General features: G+C 46.8%; 3 protein-coding genes across 7 annotated transcripts in view; 1 reads left to right on the top strand and 2 right to left on the bottom strand.

The window, feature by feature from the left end:
* The first annotated feature begins 111 nt into the window (after positions 1-111).
* Positions 112-4,944, top strand: LOC113207765 (legumain). 4 transcript variants are annotated; one of them, XM_026424453.2, is made up of 12 exons: positions 112-224; positions 2,582-2,793; positions 2,879-2,976; positions 3,056-3,137; positions 3,208-3,293; positions 3,361-3,499; positions 3,578-3,647; positions 3,733-3,851; positions 3,930-4,109; positions 4,208-4,321; positions 4,401-4,574; positions 4,678-4,944. In XM_026424453.2, exons 2-12 carry the CDS (start codon positions 2,617-2,619, stop codon positions 4,807-4,809), a joined length of 1,371 nt encoding a protein of 456 aa, XP_026280238.1. In that variant the 5' UTR covers positions 112-224; positions 2,582-2,616; the 3' UTR covers positions 4,810-4,944. The 4 variants fall into 4 exon arrangements, with proteins under 4 accessions (XP_026280238.1, XP_026280237.1, XP_026280236.1 ...); XM_026424452.2 differs by lacking the exon at positions 112-224 and adding an exon at positions 2,316-2,469; XM_026424451.2 differs by lacking the exon at positions 112-224 and adding an exon at positions 2,334-2,502.
* Positions 364-2,191, bottom strand: LOC113207766 (elongator complex protein 4). Its single transcript, XM_026424455.2, has 7 exons — positions 1,993-2,191; positions 1,829-1,864; positions 1,634-1,749; positions 1,302-1,551; positions 944-1,221; positions 642-857; positions 364-554 (listed from the first exon to the last, which is right to left on the bottom strand). Exons 1-7 carry the CDS (start codon positions 2,138-2,140, stop codon positions 435-437), a joined length of 1,164 nt encoding a protein of 387 aa, XP_026280240.1. The 5' UTR covers positions 2,141-2,191; the 3' UTR covers positions 364-434.
* Positions 4,318-12,377, bottom strand: part of LOC113207764 (organic cation transporter protein-like) — a 69,709-nt gene continuing 61,649 nt past the window's right edge. The window contains exons 2-8 of one of the 2 annotated variants that reach the window (XM_026424448.2): positions 11,148-11,346; positions 9,648-9,762; positions 8,503-8,606; positions 8,273-8,427; positions 6,908-7,239; positions 5,575-6,191; positions 4,318-5,462 (exon numbers count right to left, since the gene is read on the bottom strand). In XM_026424448.2, coding sequence (XP_026280233.2) covers positions 5,384-5,462; positions 5,575-6,191; positions 6,908-7,239; positions 8,273-8,427; positions 8,503-8,606; positions 9,648-9,762; positions 11,148-11,346 — 1,601 coding nt within the window. In that variant the 3' untranslated portion in view covers positions 4,318-5,383. Of the gene's footprint in view, positions 5,466-5,574; positions 6,192-6,907; positions 7,240-8,272; positions 8,428-8,502; positions 8,607-9,647; positions 9,763-11,147; positions 11,347-12,377 lie in introns of both variants that reach the window. The other variant, XM_026424446.2, reaches the window with a different exon arrangement.

The raw sequence follows: 12,377 nt of genomic DNA, 5'->3' as shown, positions 1-12,377 counted from the left end.
GAGTGATGCTGGAGGGAGCGAGACGGACGGTCCCAAGTCCAAACACTCTCGCGCCAATGACGCTCTGCGCGTCGCGCTGATGACTGGACGACAGGTAGAGGGAGGGGGAAAGGGGGGGGGGGCACAAAGAACAACAAAGAGTTAGCAGCCAACAACAGGGAGGGACAACTTGGCTGCAGAAGCCAGGTGATGAACAAAGCAGTCACAAGCCTTCAAAAATCAAGGTAATTGTTATTCTGTTGATCTTTTACCGAAACAGGAAGAGACCATGAACCACCGTTGATTCTGTACAGTTGATCTTTTGAAAAACGGAAGTGCACAGGGAGACGGAAGGAAAGGAATTCACAGTTATAAAATTATGCATTTTGCAGACACAAATCTTTCTTCAATAATAATTACAAAACGTAATGACACTTACAAAACAAATGAACAAATTAGAAGTCCAACTTGCTGCTTGGACTTGAAGTGCAGCCAAGGCCTGATCTTTTCCCGGGTGAAATGTCATCCTGTTCTCGCTGGGCTGATTCTTGAAGTTCTGGGGGTAAGTGTAATTTCTGGGGGAAAAAAACATATTTTAAAACTGATTCACTGTATGAATTATTCTATGAACCGTAAAGCTGTGTAAAATTTGCAAATTTTACCTCAATGACAAACTTCCTTCGCCTCAACTTAAAAGCTAGATCTAAACTCTCTGGAACGTGAGTGGCTAGTGTGTTTACGGGTCCCAATTTACGAATATGGAGTAGACCATGGTATTCTTTGAATACTGGGTTGGTTTCATATGATGATCCAGCGAAAGACTCCAGACGCAGGGCCATGTCACTTTGGTATTCACAAAGCTTAATGATTGAAGGGTCCTACAACCAAATCAAAAATGAAAATTAAATTCTGTACAGGAAAGGCATAAATTGTAAAAAAATAAAATAGATATACAAATTGTTACCCTAAAAAGATGAGATGGAACTGTGACAACAGCTAGAGCATAAGACTCTCTAAGAAGAGACCGTAGGTATAAAAGGAATTTAGGTAAATCTTTTTTGACTCCTTCTTCCAAGGACTCATCACAGGAAGAACCCACCCACAGGGGTGAGCCTAGAGAGTGAATAGCTAGACGAAGTATGCTCTGCTTACTTGGTTCATCTTGAACACGAAACTGGCCTTCAGAAATTCTTTTCTGTATTTTTGATAAGAGTAGGCCATAATGAGGGTTGATGAAATTACCTTAAATATAACACCAGTATATTAAAATTAAGGAAAAGGTTCTAACTTTAATTCTCAATTAATAGAATTTACTGGTCTACCTATTGGTGTATCATTTTCCTCAGGTTCAGACCACAGCGTATAATCACAGGTATCCAAATCTTCTGGGGGTATGAATTGAGTTAAATCAAAATTATGACCAAGGTGAGTCCCACTGTTGGATGATCCTGGTATCGACTGAACCTGTCGCATGTTCTGATACCTCCATGCTATCGTCATTGGGTCATCAGATTTTAGGTCATGACCTGAAATTGATGAGTCTACCTTTATCGGGACAGGTAACTGTTTCATCTAAATAAGGAATAAACAAAAATTTATTGTTGGATAGTTAAAAATTGATAAGCGAAAAACACTTGCAAATCGTTAAACACACAAAAGTGTTAGGTTGAAAATCTCGACTTGCTAAGAACAGGGGATGCTCGCAGGCTATTCCTTCAGCCAAGAAGTATTTAAGAATAAACTTGGAGAACATTCCAAACGCATCTTCCTCTGAAAAAGATTTTGTTTGTGGGGGATACACTAGTTTAACAAAAGTCATTCCAATGATCATAGTGGCATAAACGCATACCTATGAGAAGAATACTGCCGACAGGGAGTCCACTACCTAATTTGGAAAGAAAAATTAGAGTCACAAAACTATGATAATAAAACTACAAATCGAAGTGTCTTTAAAGTGTAAATCCCATATGAAGCAAAGGTTAGAAACCAAACAGTGGAGCCAAAGGTTCTTACCTACGACATGGTCAAGCGAAGGGGCTCCACTCGACACAAGGATTTGAGCATTTTGAACAGACTGTCGTGTTCCCTGGATGTATGGGATCCTGTTTCTTCCTTTTTTCTGAAAACTTGTGATATTTCCATCTGAGGTTAGAGCAGCCATGATGTTGATGGTGCGGCGTCAAGTGTTGTTTTGTTTTCATGATGATATCTTCCTGATCCTGACCTATTATTTTCTCATACCACTAGCAGACGACATGTCCTGCGAATAGTGCATACTTCTTCCGCTTCTTTATTTTTCGTCTGCTTTGTTTGGATCGAACGTCAGACGAGACTTCGTTGTTATATTGAAAAAACAGATTGCCTGATAATTGTAACGACAATGACCTTTGGATCACGAGGCCATGAAGTGATACTTTGTTTTCTCAGTTCGAGAGGGAATAGTGAGACAGGCGTAGCGACGTAGCGTGAGAGTATTCTTGCCTTCCCTCTGTGAGCTTACTGCTGGAGTAACTTTTTGCCTTTGTGAGAAATGGGATTTTATTGTGAACATTTTGTTTAATCACAATTTAACTGACTTAAACTTTGTTTGATGTTCTTTCAGGAGGCCATTTGCCCACTTCTGTGAGAGATTCGACAATGGGGCGAGAACGTTGGATGCTTGGAGTGTTTATTTTATTGGGTGTGACATCAACATGGGGAAGACTCATCCAACGTTTTCCCAGTTTCCCTGTGGGAGGAATGTTGCCAAATGGAGGGAAAATTTGGTCTATTCTTGTGGCTGGTTCTAATGGCTATTACAACTACCGCCATCAAGTAAGAGAGAGAAGTTTTTGCTTAATTTTATTCTTTCAAAAATAACGTTTGATGAAAGAGTTTTGAATTACAATTTTTCTTTCAGGCTGATGTTTGCCATGCATACCAAATTCTTCACAAAAATGGTATCCCGGATGAGAACATTATCGTTATGATGTATGATGATGTAGCAAGGTCGCCCGAGTAAGATATTTCTACTTTCATATGCATCTGAAGTTCAAAGTATTTTGCGGAGTTTAAATATATTGTTTCCATCCTGCAGGAACCCAACACCTAATGTTATCATCAATCGCCCCAACGGCCCAAATGTCTATAAAGGTGTCCCCATTGACTATTCGGGTGAAGTATGTGTTCTTTTTATCAGTTCCTTAGGATAAGATGGCAGCAAGATTTTTAAAATGTTTTCTCATTTAGGATGTTAATTCAACAAATTTCCTTGCTGTGCTGACTGGTGACAAGAATGCCATTTCAGGTATTGGGTCTGGAAAAGTTATTGAAAGGTAAGTATATTCAAATTTAAATTTTTCAAACAATCGTTGATTTTGTTATTAACTGAAAATTCTTTAGTGGACCAAAGGATCACATTTTCATCAATTTTGTGGACCATGGTGCTCCTGGATTCCTTTGCTTCCCAAATGATGAACTGCACGCTAAATTGTTGGAGTCTACTCTTCAAAGCATGGCATACTCTAATAAGTTTAGTAAGGTATGACTGCAAATTGAATAATGCTTCATTGGCTCATTTGATCTTGTTGACAAACTAAATAACAGACAAATTTTACAGATGGTGCTCTATGTTGAAGCCTGCGAATCTGGATCTATGTTTGATGACATTCTTCCTGATAAAAATAATAGTATGTCGATAATGGGTCTTTAAATTTATGTTTGTGAATTATTTTTGTCGATTTGTTTCGGTCAAAATCAGACATTTATTTTCAGTATTTGTGATGACTGCTGCTGACCCAAGAGAGAGCTCCTATGCCTGTTACTATGACAAGTTACGAGGGACTTACCTTGGTGATGTCTTTAGTGTTAAATGGATGGAGGATTCAGAAAAAGTAAGACATTTGGAGAAAAGGAAAAGAAATACTCAAAACTTACAATTTGCTTTAACATTTGCATTTTCACTTTATGAGCAGGAGAATCTCCTATTAGAGTCTCTCCATCATCAATTTGAGGTGGTTCGTACGGAAACTAATACCAGCCATGTAGAGGAATATGGAGATCTTGATATTGGCTCATTACCTGTGGCATATTTCCAAGGTTACCGCCAAACCGTTTCCATTGACGAAAGTGAAGATATTCCTCCCATCATAGTAAGTGTCTATCAAAATAATATTCCTCATATATTTCTCAAGTATAATATATTTTGAATTATTTAATTGTACCTATAAATCTGATTTTGTGTTTATAGGATGCAGTGAACAGTAGAGATGTTCCCATAGAAATACTTAAGAGACAATATGAATCAGCTATTGATAAGAGGTCAAAAAGGATCTTGGAATACCAAATCAAGCGCATACATAGAGTCAGTAATTAAATTTACAATCTTTTTAATAGAGATATATTTTTTCCCTCCTTGCAATCATTTTTACATTTTTACTTAGATGCGGCGTCATTTAGATGTAACTGTGTTAGACATTGCATCTGAAATCGCACAAGGAGATCATGAAAGAGCTGCTTATCTACTCCAATCAGAAAGCAAGCTCACATACCCAAAATTGGATTGTTATGAAACTGTGGTTCAATACTTTTCAAGGAAATGCTTCAAAATATCTAAGGTAAAGCTGAATTTATCAATCACAATTTTTACATTTAATGTACCTACTTTACATAAAAATGTTACTGTTTTTTCTCAACTGCACCGTTTGTTTACATTTACAGAATCCTCATACACTTTCAAAAATGAACGTGTTCATAAATATCTGTTCAGTATCTTGGGCCTCGGCTCAATCTGCTATAAAGGCAATGGATGTCATATGCATAAAGGAAAGACATCTGACAGGAATTCTCTAGAGGCAGAAATCATTTTTCCATCTGAAATCTGTGATGATATTTAGAATCAGTGCCAAGATCTGAGAGTAATGTGCTGTACCTTAAAAAGCAATCATTCCATTCCAAAGACAATAAAAAACATGAGGACTTGTATGATTTGATGAGAGTTAATTTGAAATACCTTCATCTATGAAAAATAATAGATTCATTATATTCTCAAATGAAACTGGAGCCTATAGAGCTTTAGATCAAAATTCATAGAAATGAAGTTTAGTTTCAGTAAGTAATATAAAACAAAACAAAAATAAAACAAGCAGAGAGAAGCCAAACAGTTTTGTACCCTGAATATGATACAGTAGTGGTACATTATAAAATACTTATGAATTTTACTGTCTGCCTAAAAATAATGAACTCTTAAAATAATAGGTATAAAATTAAAGAAATATATAACAAGTAGAGATTTACAAGTATCACAGTCAATACATCATCCCTACCTCACCTTTTGTTTTCAAAAAACACATTCGACCTCATAAATTTACAAGAATGTCACATGGTACTTTACAAATGGTTGACAAAAGCTGGAATAGGATGAAAATCACGAAGACTCTGTAGTAAAAGTAGGGTTCTCTTCTCCCACCACAGCCGGAGCATTATCCTTGGTTTTCATCACAGCACTACTGAAATAAAAATATTGAGAAATAAAAAACGAATCTAGATACCACAGATGCACGTGGTAATCGGGCATCTCCGCCTTAACACAAATTAATCCATGACGAAAATACGTACTTTTCCCAGTTCTCCACTTCGGCTATCGTATCGGGCAGCTCCCTGTGCAGCGTCTCGGGGAGCATGTAGACCAGCAAGCCGGCGGCGAGCGGCACCAGGCCGAAGAAGAGCGGCGGCAGGCACAGCGACACGGAGTTGAGCGTGGCGACGAAGGGGGCCATCATGGAGCCCACGCGGGCGATGGTGGACGCCGAGCCCACGCCAATGTTACGGACCACGGTGGGGAAGAGCTCCGCGGCGTAAATGTACACGCAGGGGAACGCCACGGACATGCCGGTGACCCCGCACGAGGCGAGGGCGACCGTCACCCAGTCGGGCAGGCCGAGCAGCGGCACCAGCATGATGGACAGGCAGGACACGCCCGTGCAGACCTGCGCGGCGAGCAGCGTCTTGCGCCGGCCCCAGCGGATGAGCGACACGCAGCAGATGACCATGCCGGGCATCTCGAGCACGCCCGACAGGAAGCCGTTGAGGAAGATGTTGCCGGCCACCTGGCCCATGTACTGCACCAGCCCGTAGAACACGAGGCCGCACGCCGCCCAGTTGGCGTACATGACGAGCGTGCACCGCCGCATCACGGGCGTGCGGAACAGCGCGAGGAAGCCCGCCGACTGCTCCTGCGGAAGGGATGAGGTGAATGAGAATGAGGGGCGTTCAGCCACGGGGACGTCGGAACGATACCGCCACGACGACGCCACAATCGCTCCGATATCCCGGCGACAGATCTTGCTCACACTACGAGTACCAGAGGCGGGTAAAAATGTCATGGTCCATTGATTAGGTTGCAGGGTCACCACAGGAGTTCATAGTAACTCCATGATATTTTTACCCCCAGGGGTACAAATGACACGGGGTCGCTTATGTGTGGTGGTCCAGAACCTACTCAGGAGGCCACGATATTTATCCCCCCCCCTTTTCCGCCCTCTACGGCACATAGTTTATGCACGATCCCTACTTCCCCACACAAACGCCTGGCGGATAGGCCGTCCCGTGGCGCCGCGGTGTGGCGCGGGCCGGCCTAGTGGGGCCGGGGCCCCGGGGCCCCGCCCGGGCGCGCCCGCCCTGCCGCATCGCGCAAAGAAAGTAAACGACGTCATGCTCTGCGAATGAAAACAACCGCCCGCAGAAATTCCGCTCTCCGTGCCTGCCTTTCCCGACGTCGGTCTCGTCCGTCCCGGGCGGCAGATAAGGTCGGGGAAGCCCTCGCCACGCGGGCGCCGCCTGGCGAGGCAAGGCACGGCGAGGCCGCGCCCGCGCCCAAGTCTGGCATTTCTCAGGATCCACGAGCCGTCCTCAGGGACCCTCGTTGCATCATCAGGGCCGCCATGCTCACCTGCTCGTCGCCGCCCTTCTGCTGACCCTCCCTGCAGGCGGCCAGCACCTTGTCCCAGTCGGCCACCGGGATGCGGTTGGCGCTCGCGCCCTTCTTGAGCACCTCGACGGCCTCGTGCTCGCGGCCCACGGCGATCAGCCAGCGCGGCGACTCGGGCACCAGCCAGACGTACGAGAGCTGGAGCACGACTGGGATGCTGACGGCCAGCTGCAGGTGGTGCCAGTCGCGCATCAGGTAGGCGAGCCCCGCCAGCATGCAGTGGCCCACGCTGAAGGGCAGCCCGCTGAGGGCGTTCACGGGCGTCCTCCAGCGACCGCCGATTATCTCGATCGCTGCAAATCGCACAGGAGCGTCGCACGTTAGAGGGGGTCTGGACCTGTCTAGTAGTGGGGGGCGTCTGTAAACGTAAACATTGACTAAGCACATCGTTACACTTGGCGGAGCGTGGCCATGCGCTGACTGTACACACAACGCTCAATCGCACATGGAAGCAAATCAACACAAGAGCTTGGAATAATAAGTGGAATGGGTTCAAGAGTCGAGTATAACGACCTCCACTGCGAGCTCACACGTACTACTGGAAAACGTTGAGGACGGGTCCACTAGGAAGTGTACACTAAGTGGTCATGGCATGGAAAGTGATAAAATAGTAAAGTGACCGCCGCTAACGTTCGTTTTCATTCATTATTTTTTGGGGGGAAGGGGGGGGGTAGACTAGGCGACGGTGCGGGGGGCAAGAGTACGGTGGTCCAGCAGCATTGTGTCATCCATTCGCTGAGGTACGGCAATTCGATTCACCACAGGAAGGGAACCAGGTACCGGGCGGGCAGCGCGCCGGCGGCCCGGGGCCACCGGGGGGCACCTGCATAGCGCTCGCACTGCGGCCAAAAGAATTGCTCCAGTCCAGTGTTGACGACCTGCTGCTGCTGCCGCCCCCGGCACAGCCTCTGACCTCGCGGCGTGGCGCCGCACCTGGCACTGTTTGTCGGACGAGTCACGTGAGAGGCTTTTTCTCCTCGGTACACATCTTCATCAGAGCCAGCTTATATCCGCGAGCCCGCCCTTATCCAATGCAGACTTCTGGGGAACTGCATCCGACCGTGTAATCCAACGGTGCCAAGCCGCGGGCTAGGGTGACCCAGGCCCCAGGCGCGCGTAGGGTCTCAAAGCAAACGTAAAAGCGGGCACCTCGGCTCGGCAAGCCAGGCCCTACTGTGAGCACAGTGGAGCCTTAGTGTACTCACGACACGACGGGGACTGGCCTGCACGGGCGTCTACATTTAGCGAATGAACTGAACTACAACCAAAGTCGCGCGAAACACGCGCGTCGAATGGGTCGCCTACCCCCCAGGGGACTCGACTCACTGAGGACGAAGCCGGTGACGGTGATGGCGCCCACGGCCACGGCGCTGAGGAAGCGGAGCGCCAGATAGGCGCAGAACCAGGGCACCAGGGCGCAGCCCACCCCGGCCAGCAGCATGAGCACGGAGCCCCACAGCAGCGGCGGCTTGCGCCCGTACCTGGAACACACCATCACCATCATCATCACCATCAAGTCGACGAGAGCAGGGCTTGTGCAGGTGCACTATACTCACTTGTCGGCCACCACCCCTCCCACGGTGCAGCCCACCAGGAAGCCGAACATGAAGAGCATCTGCACCACGTTGGCGAGCTGGGCGCGATGGCACACGAGGTCCCACTGCAACACACACGACCAGTAAGAGTTGTGTACAAGAGAGCACTTTCCAGCCACTCAAACTAGTTATTTGCTTTTCAGTTGTTTATTTCAGGGCTGTCCAGAAAGTACGTCCGTTAATCTCATATTCATTTAGCAGATTGGGGGAGGGGAGCTCGGCGCCTGCGAGACTCGGGGTAGGCCAGCCCGCAATACACGCGTGCACCGCGGGCATGCTGTTGCCTAGCTATCAGGCGCTATGAGAGCTTGGCTGGCTCGTATCGTAACGACGGACGAACTTTCGGGATGATCCCTTAAGTGGCCGCGAATAGTAGCAAGTAGAGCGACTGTTGAAAGACGTTGTTAGTCTGTCAAACAGACGTGAGCTGAAAGGTGTGGCGCGTGGCGCACTCCGTGAGAGGCGCCACACGAGGCCTGAAGTCGGCGCGCCAATGCCATGCGCGCGGGGCGGCGGGCGACGCTCCGTTTGGTACAACCCCGACGGTGTGATTGAGAGCTGCCGCTTCAGATATAGCAGCCCAACAAGTACTCATGTGTGCGAATGACGTGGGAACCAATCGATCGAGGTATCAAATCGAAGTACAGTATCAATACGAAATACAGCAGTGACCCCAAACACACACCAAAAATAATGATCCGATAGACGAGAAAATTCTTCTGAAAAATGGACTAGAAAATGTTTGCTTCAGTTCAGCTCTTTGTAAAAAAATAAAACCTTACAATGTGCAGCCTCATCCTTTGACCCTCTACTCCACAAACGTGTGGCGGTCACGCGGCGCGGCCGCAGCAGCAGGGCCTGAAAACTTGTTAAAACAAAATGTCCCGTCCGCGCTTCATCACGGCCGTCCTGACAGCCCGGACGTGTTCTGGGCTTAAAGCTGGGCAAATTGGGGTCATCACGCGGAGCACGGCAACACTAGGCAGTTTGTGGCCCACGTCCGTCGTTAGCCCCCGCGTTAAAGCAGTACGATGACTTTTGGATCAAACGCAACCTCTGCGGAATAGAGACAGGAGACGGCACGGCGGGGATCAAGCAGCTCTCACCTCTGTGATGATGGTCTCCGTGAAGACACTCCTGTCGTACTCCCAGGACTCACATGGGACAGTGGCCCCGTCCTCGCCCGGCCCGGGAACAGTGCACTTGTATCGTGCTGTGGCACTGTGTAAATCAACGCAACATGGTTTAAATAAGAACAAAGTCAACTTTAACACGTTCCTTGCGGCGTGACTACTATGTGGTTCAATCATAGGCACCAACAATGAGACGCGCAAGAAACTTGTTAAACAGCATTAATGTTGTTGGTAATCCCCGAGAAGCAGCTGTAAAGTTTTGCCGACTTAAGAAAGATGCCTGTCAGAGCATTGTCTACTGTTATCTTATAGCTACACAGACCACGTAATTTTTTGAGGGCAATGATGCGTAGATTGTTTAGTCCAAGACCAAATACTTTCAAAACTGATTTTAGGAACGTACTACAGTATCCTCCTGTGACCCAGGCCACATCTCATCGGTGCGTGCATGCGCAGTTGCCGTGCTGGGTTGGGTGGCTATCGGTCAGTAGGGGAATACGCACGGGTATCCACTCGTGATTCACCGACTGGCGCACTGGGCAGTATATTAATACCGGCCGAGAGCTAATCTCACTACTCTAAAAATAGAACTGCGAGCCAACGTGTCATTCACTTAAAAGTGTGTGTCAGCTAATATGACATTAACACAACGTTTGTGGCTAATCGGAAACATGCGAGGGGTGCCCAACTCCATAAAAACGTGTACACCGGATAACCAAATTGTATAGATTACCAAGGATTACCAATGATTACCGAAGAATGATTACCAATGAATACTAGCTATGATTCGCCTGCATTCTGAATCGAAACAACCATTTTTTGTACCGAAAAAGATGCATTTTGTGCACATTTTAGGTAATTCTTAATTCTTCATCTTGCAAGTTACAGACTTGCATTCTATGATTGGACAAATTATGTTTTTATCCATCGGAGGGATGCAAATACGCCATATTAAACATGGGCGTTTTGCATTTAGACAAGATGTGCACAAAATGCATGTCTCAATCAACCAATTTGTCCTTTCAAAGGACCCTCAAGTGTGTGTAGATTACCAGTGATTACCAACTCTGTGAACAACTGATTAACCACAGTTGGGCACCACACAGAAAAATGTATATACTTGTCGGGCACAGAAGAGTGTTGTGACATGATAGTAGTATAGGTACCCCGTGGGGTACCCCATGGGGTACCTATACTACTCATGGTTTTCCCACAACTATTCTGTGTGTTATGACCAGCATGCACCTTTTTACATGTCAGACATTTTGGCGCGCACTTTTAAGTGTTCGGATGTCGCATACTTGGTAGGGTGCGGGCCGAAATAAATAACAAATAAATCATGACAAAAGAGCTGCGTTTTGGTTTTTGAGAGTGAGTTGGTTTGTCTAATCGAATAAAAATTACATGAACAAAAAAATATGGGGGGTCTGGCGGCCGGACACGGCCGGACACTTCCACAGGCAGGTCACGTACTTGTGGTCGGCGGGCAGCGGACTGGTGCACCAGAAGTCAACGGGCGGCGCGAGGAAGACGATGCCGATCTTGAACCAGGCGCCGGGCAGCCCGGACATGGCCACGGCCAGAGCAATGCCCATCTGCCACCGGCCGAAGTCGCCAATGGTGGACTGCAGCGCGTCTGCCTTGAGAGACGCCCTCCGGTCGGCCAGTCCCACTGAAAAGGGGAAAAACAGTGGGGTGAGCAAAAATGTAAGATGCTGAGCGCAGAATCTGTGGTCAGAAATAAGGGGTCTTTTGCGAGTAGCCGTCTCGGTGAAGGCTGTCTCACACATACCCCCCTTCTCCCCCACCTTCCGCCCCTCTCTCTCACACGCGCGCGCGCAAGCGAAAGCCGGCGTGTCCGAGTTATCACGCCTTGTTTGGCGGTTCCGATAGTTTACTAGGAATGTGCGGCGGGAGCTTTGGAATTCTGTAAGGACAAACACCCACAATCGACATTCCTTACGCCAATCTCACAAAGGTAAGCATGGCTTTGAGAACATTTTCATACAATTATCAAATTACATACCGGCATGCATATGCATGATCACACGGATACACTGATAGAAGAAAGGTAGGATAAGAAAACGACCTGCATGGCACTCTATTTACCAAAGGAATTATTGTTTCATCAAAACATCCGTTTTTCTGAAACGGATGACATTTTAGTACACATAATCATCATCATCTATGACCAGTGACAAACAACGTAAACCAGTTTGATTTGTCCTGTCTACTTTCTAAACGGTTGATCAAGTCCCCCCTGTAGGCTCGTCCGGCGTAGAATTTTGAGCTGAATAAGATGGTTAGCATTACGAAGAAATTAGAATGCCTGGATCGGATAAACCAGCAAAACATCTTGCTGTACCTGCCAAACGTTTTAGTTGTGACCGTAGCACCACACTTCTTATTTTACTACAATGATAAGGGGTCATCCAGAAAGTACGTCTGTCATTCGGGTCATTCCCCGTTACGAAACAGCCAAGTTCAGCCTCTGCAAGCTCTCATAGCGCCCGATAGCTAGGCAACATCTTGCCTGCAGTGCAGGCGTGTACTGCGGGCTGGCCTACCCCGAGTCTCGCAGGCGCCGAGCCCCCATAATCTATCGAATGAATTTAAGAAAAACTGACGTACTCTCTGGACAATTTTTAACAGGAAACATTTTGCTCTGTCGTATATAAAAAATCTCTCTTGGAAAACTGGAAC

The sequence above is a fragment of the Frankliniella occidentalis genome, unplaced genomic scaffold (genome assembly GCF_000697945.3).
Source record: "Frankliniella occidentalis isolate FOCC.00 unplaced genomic scaffold, Focc_3.1 Scaffold19, whole genome shotgun sequence".
Classification (NCBI taxonomy): domain Eukaryota; kingdom Metazoa; phylum Arthropoda; class Insecta; order Thysanoptera; family Thripidae; genus Frankliniella; species Frankliniella occidentalis.
This window is presented reverse-complemented; position numbering and strand designations above follow the sequence as displayed.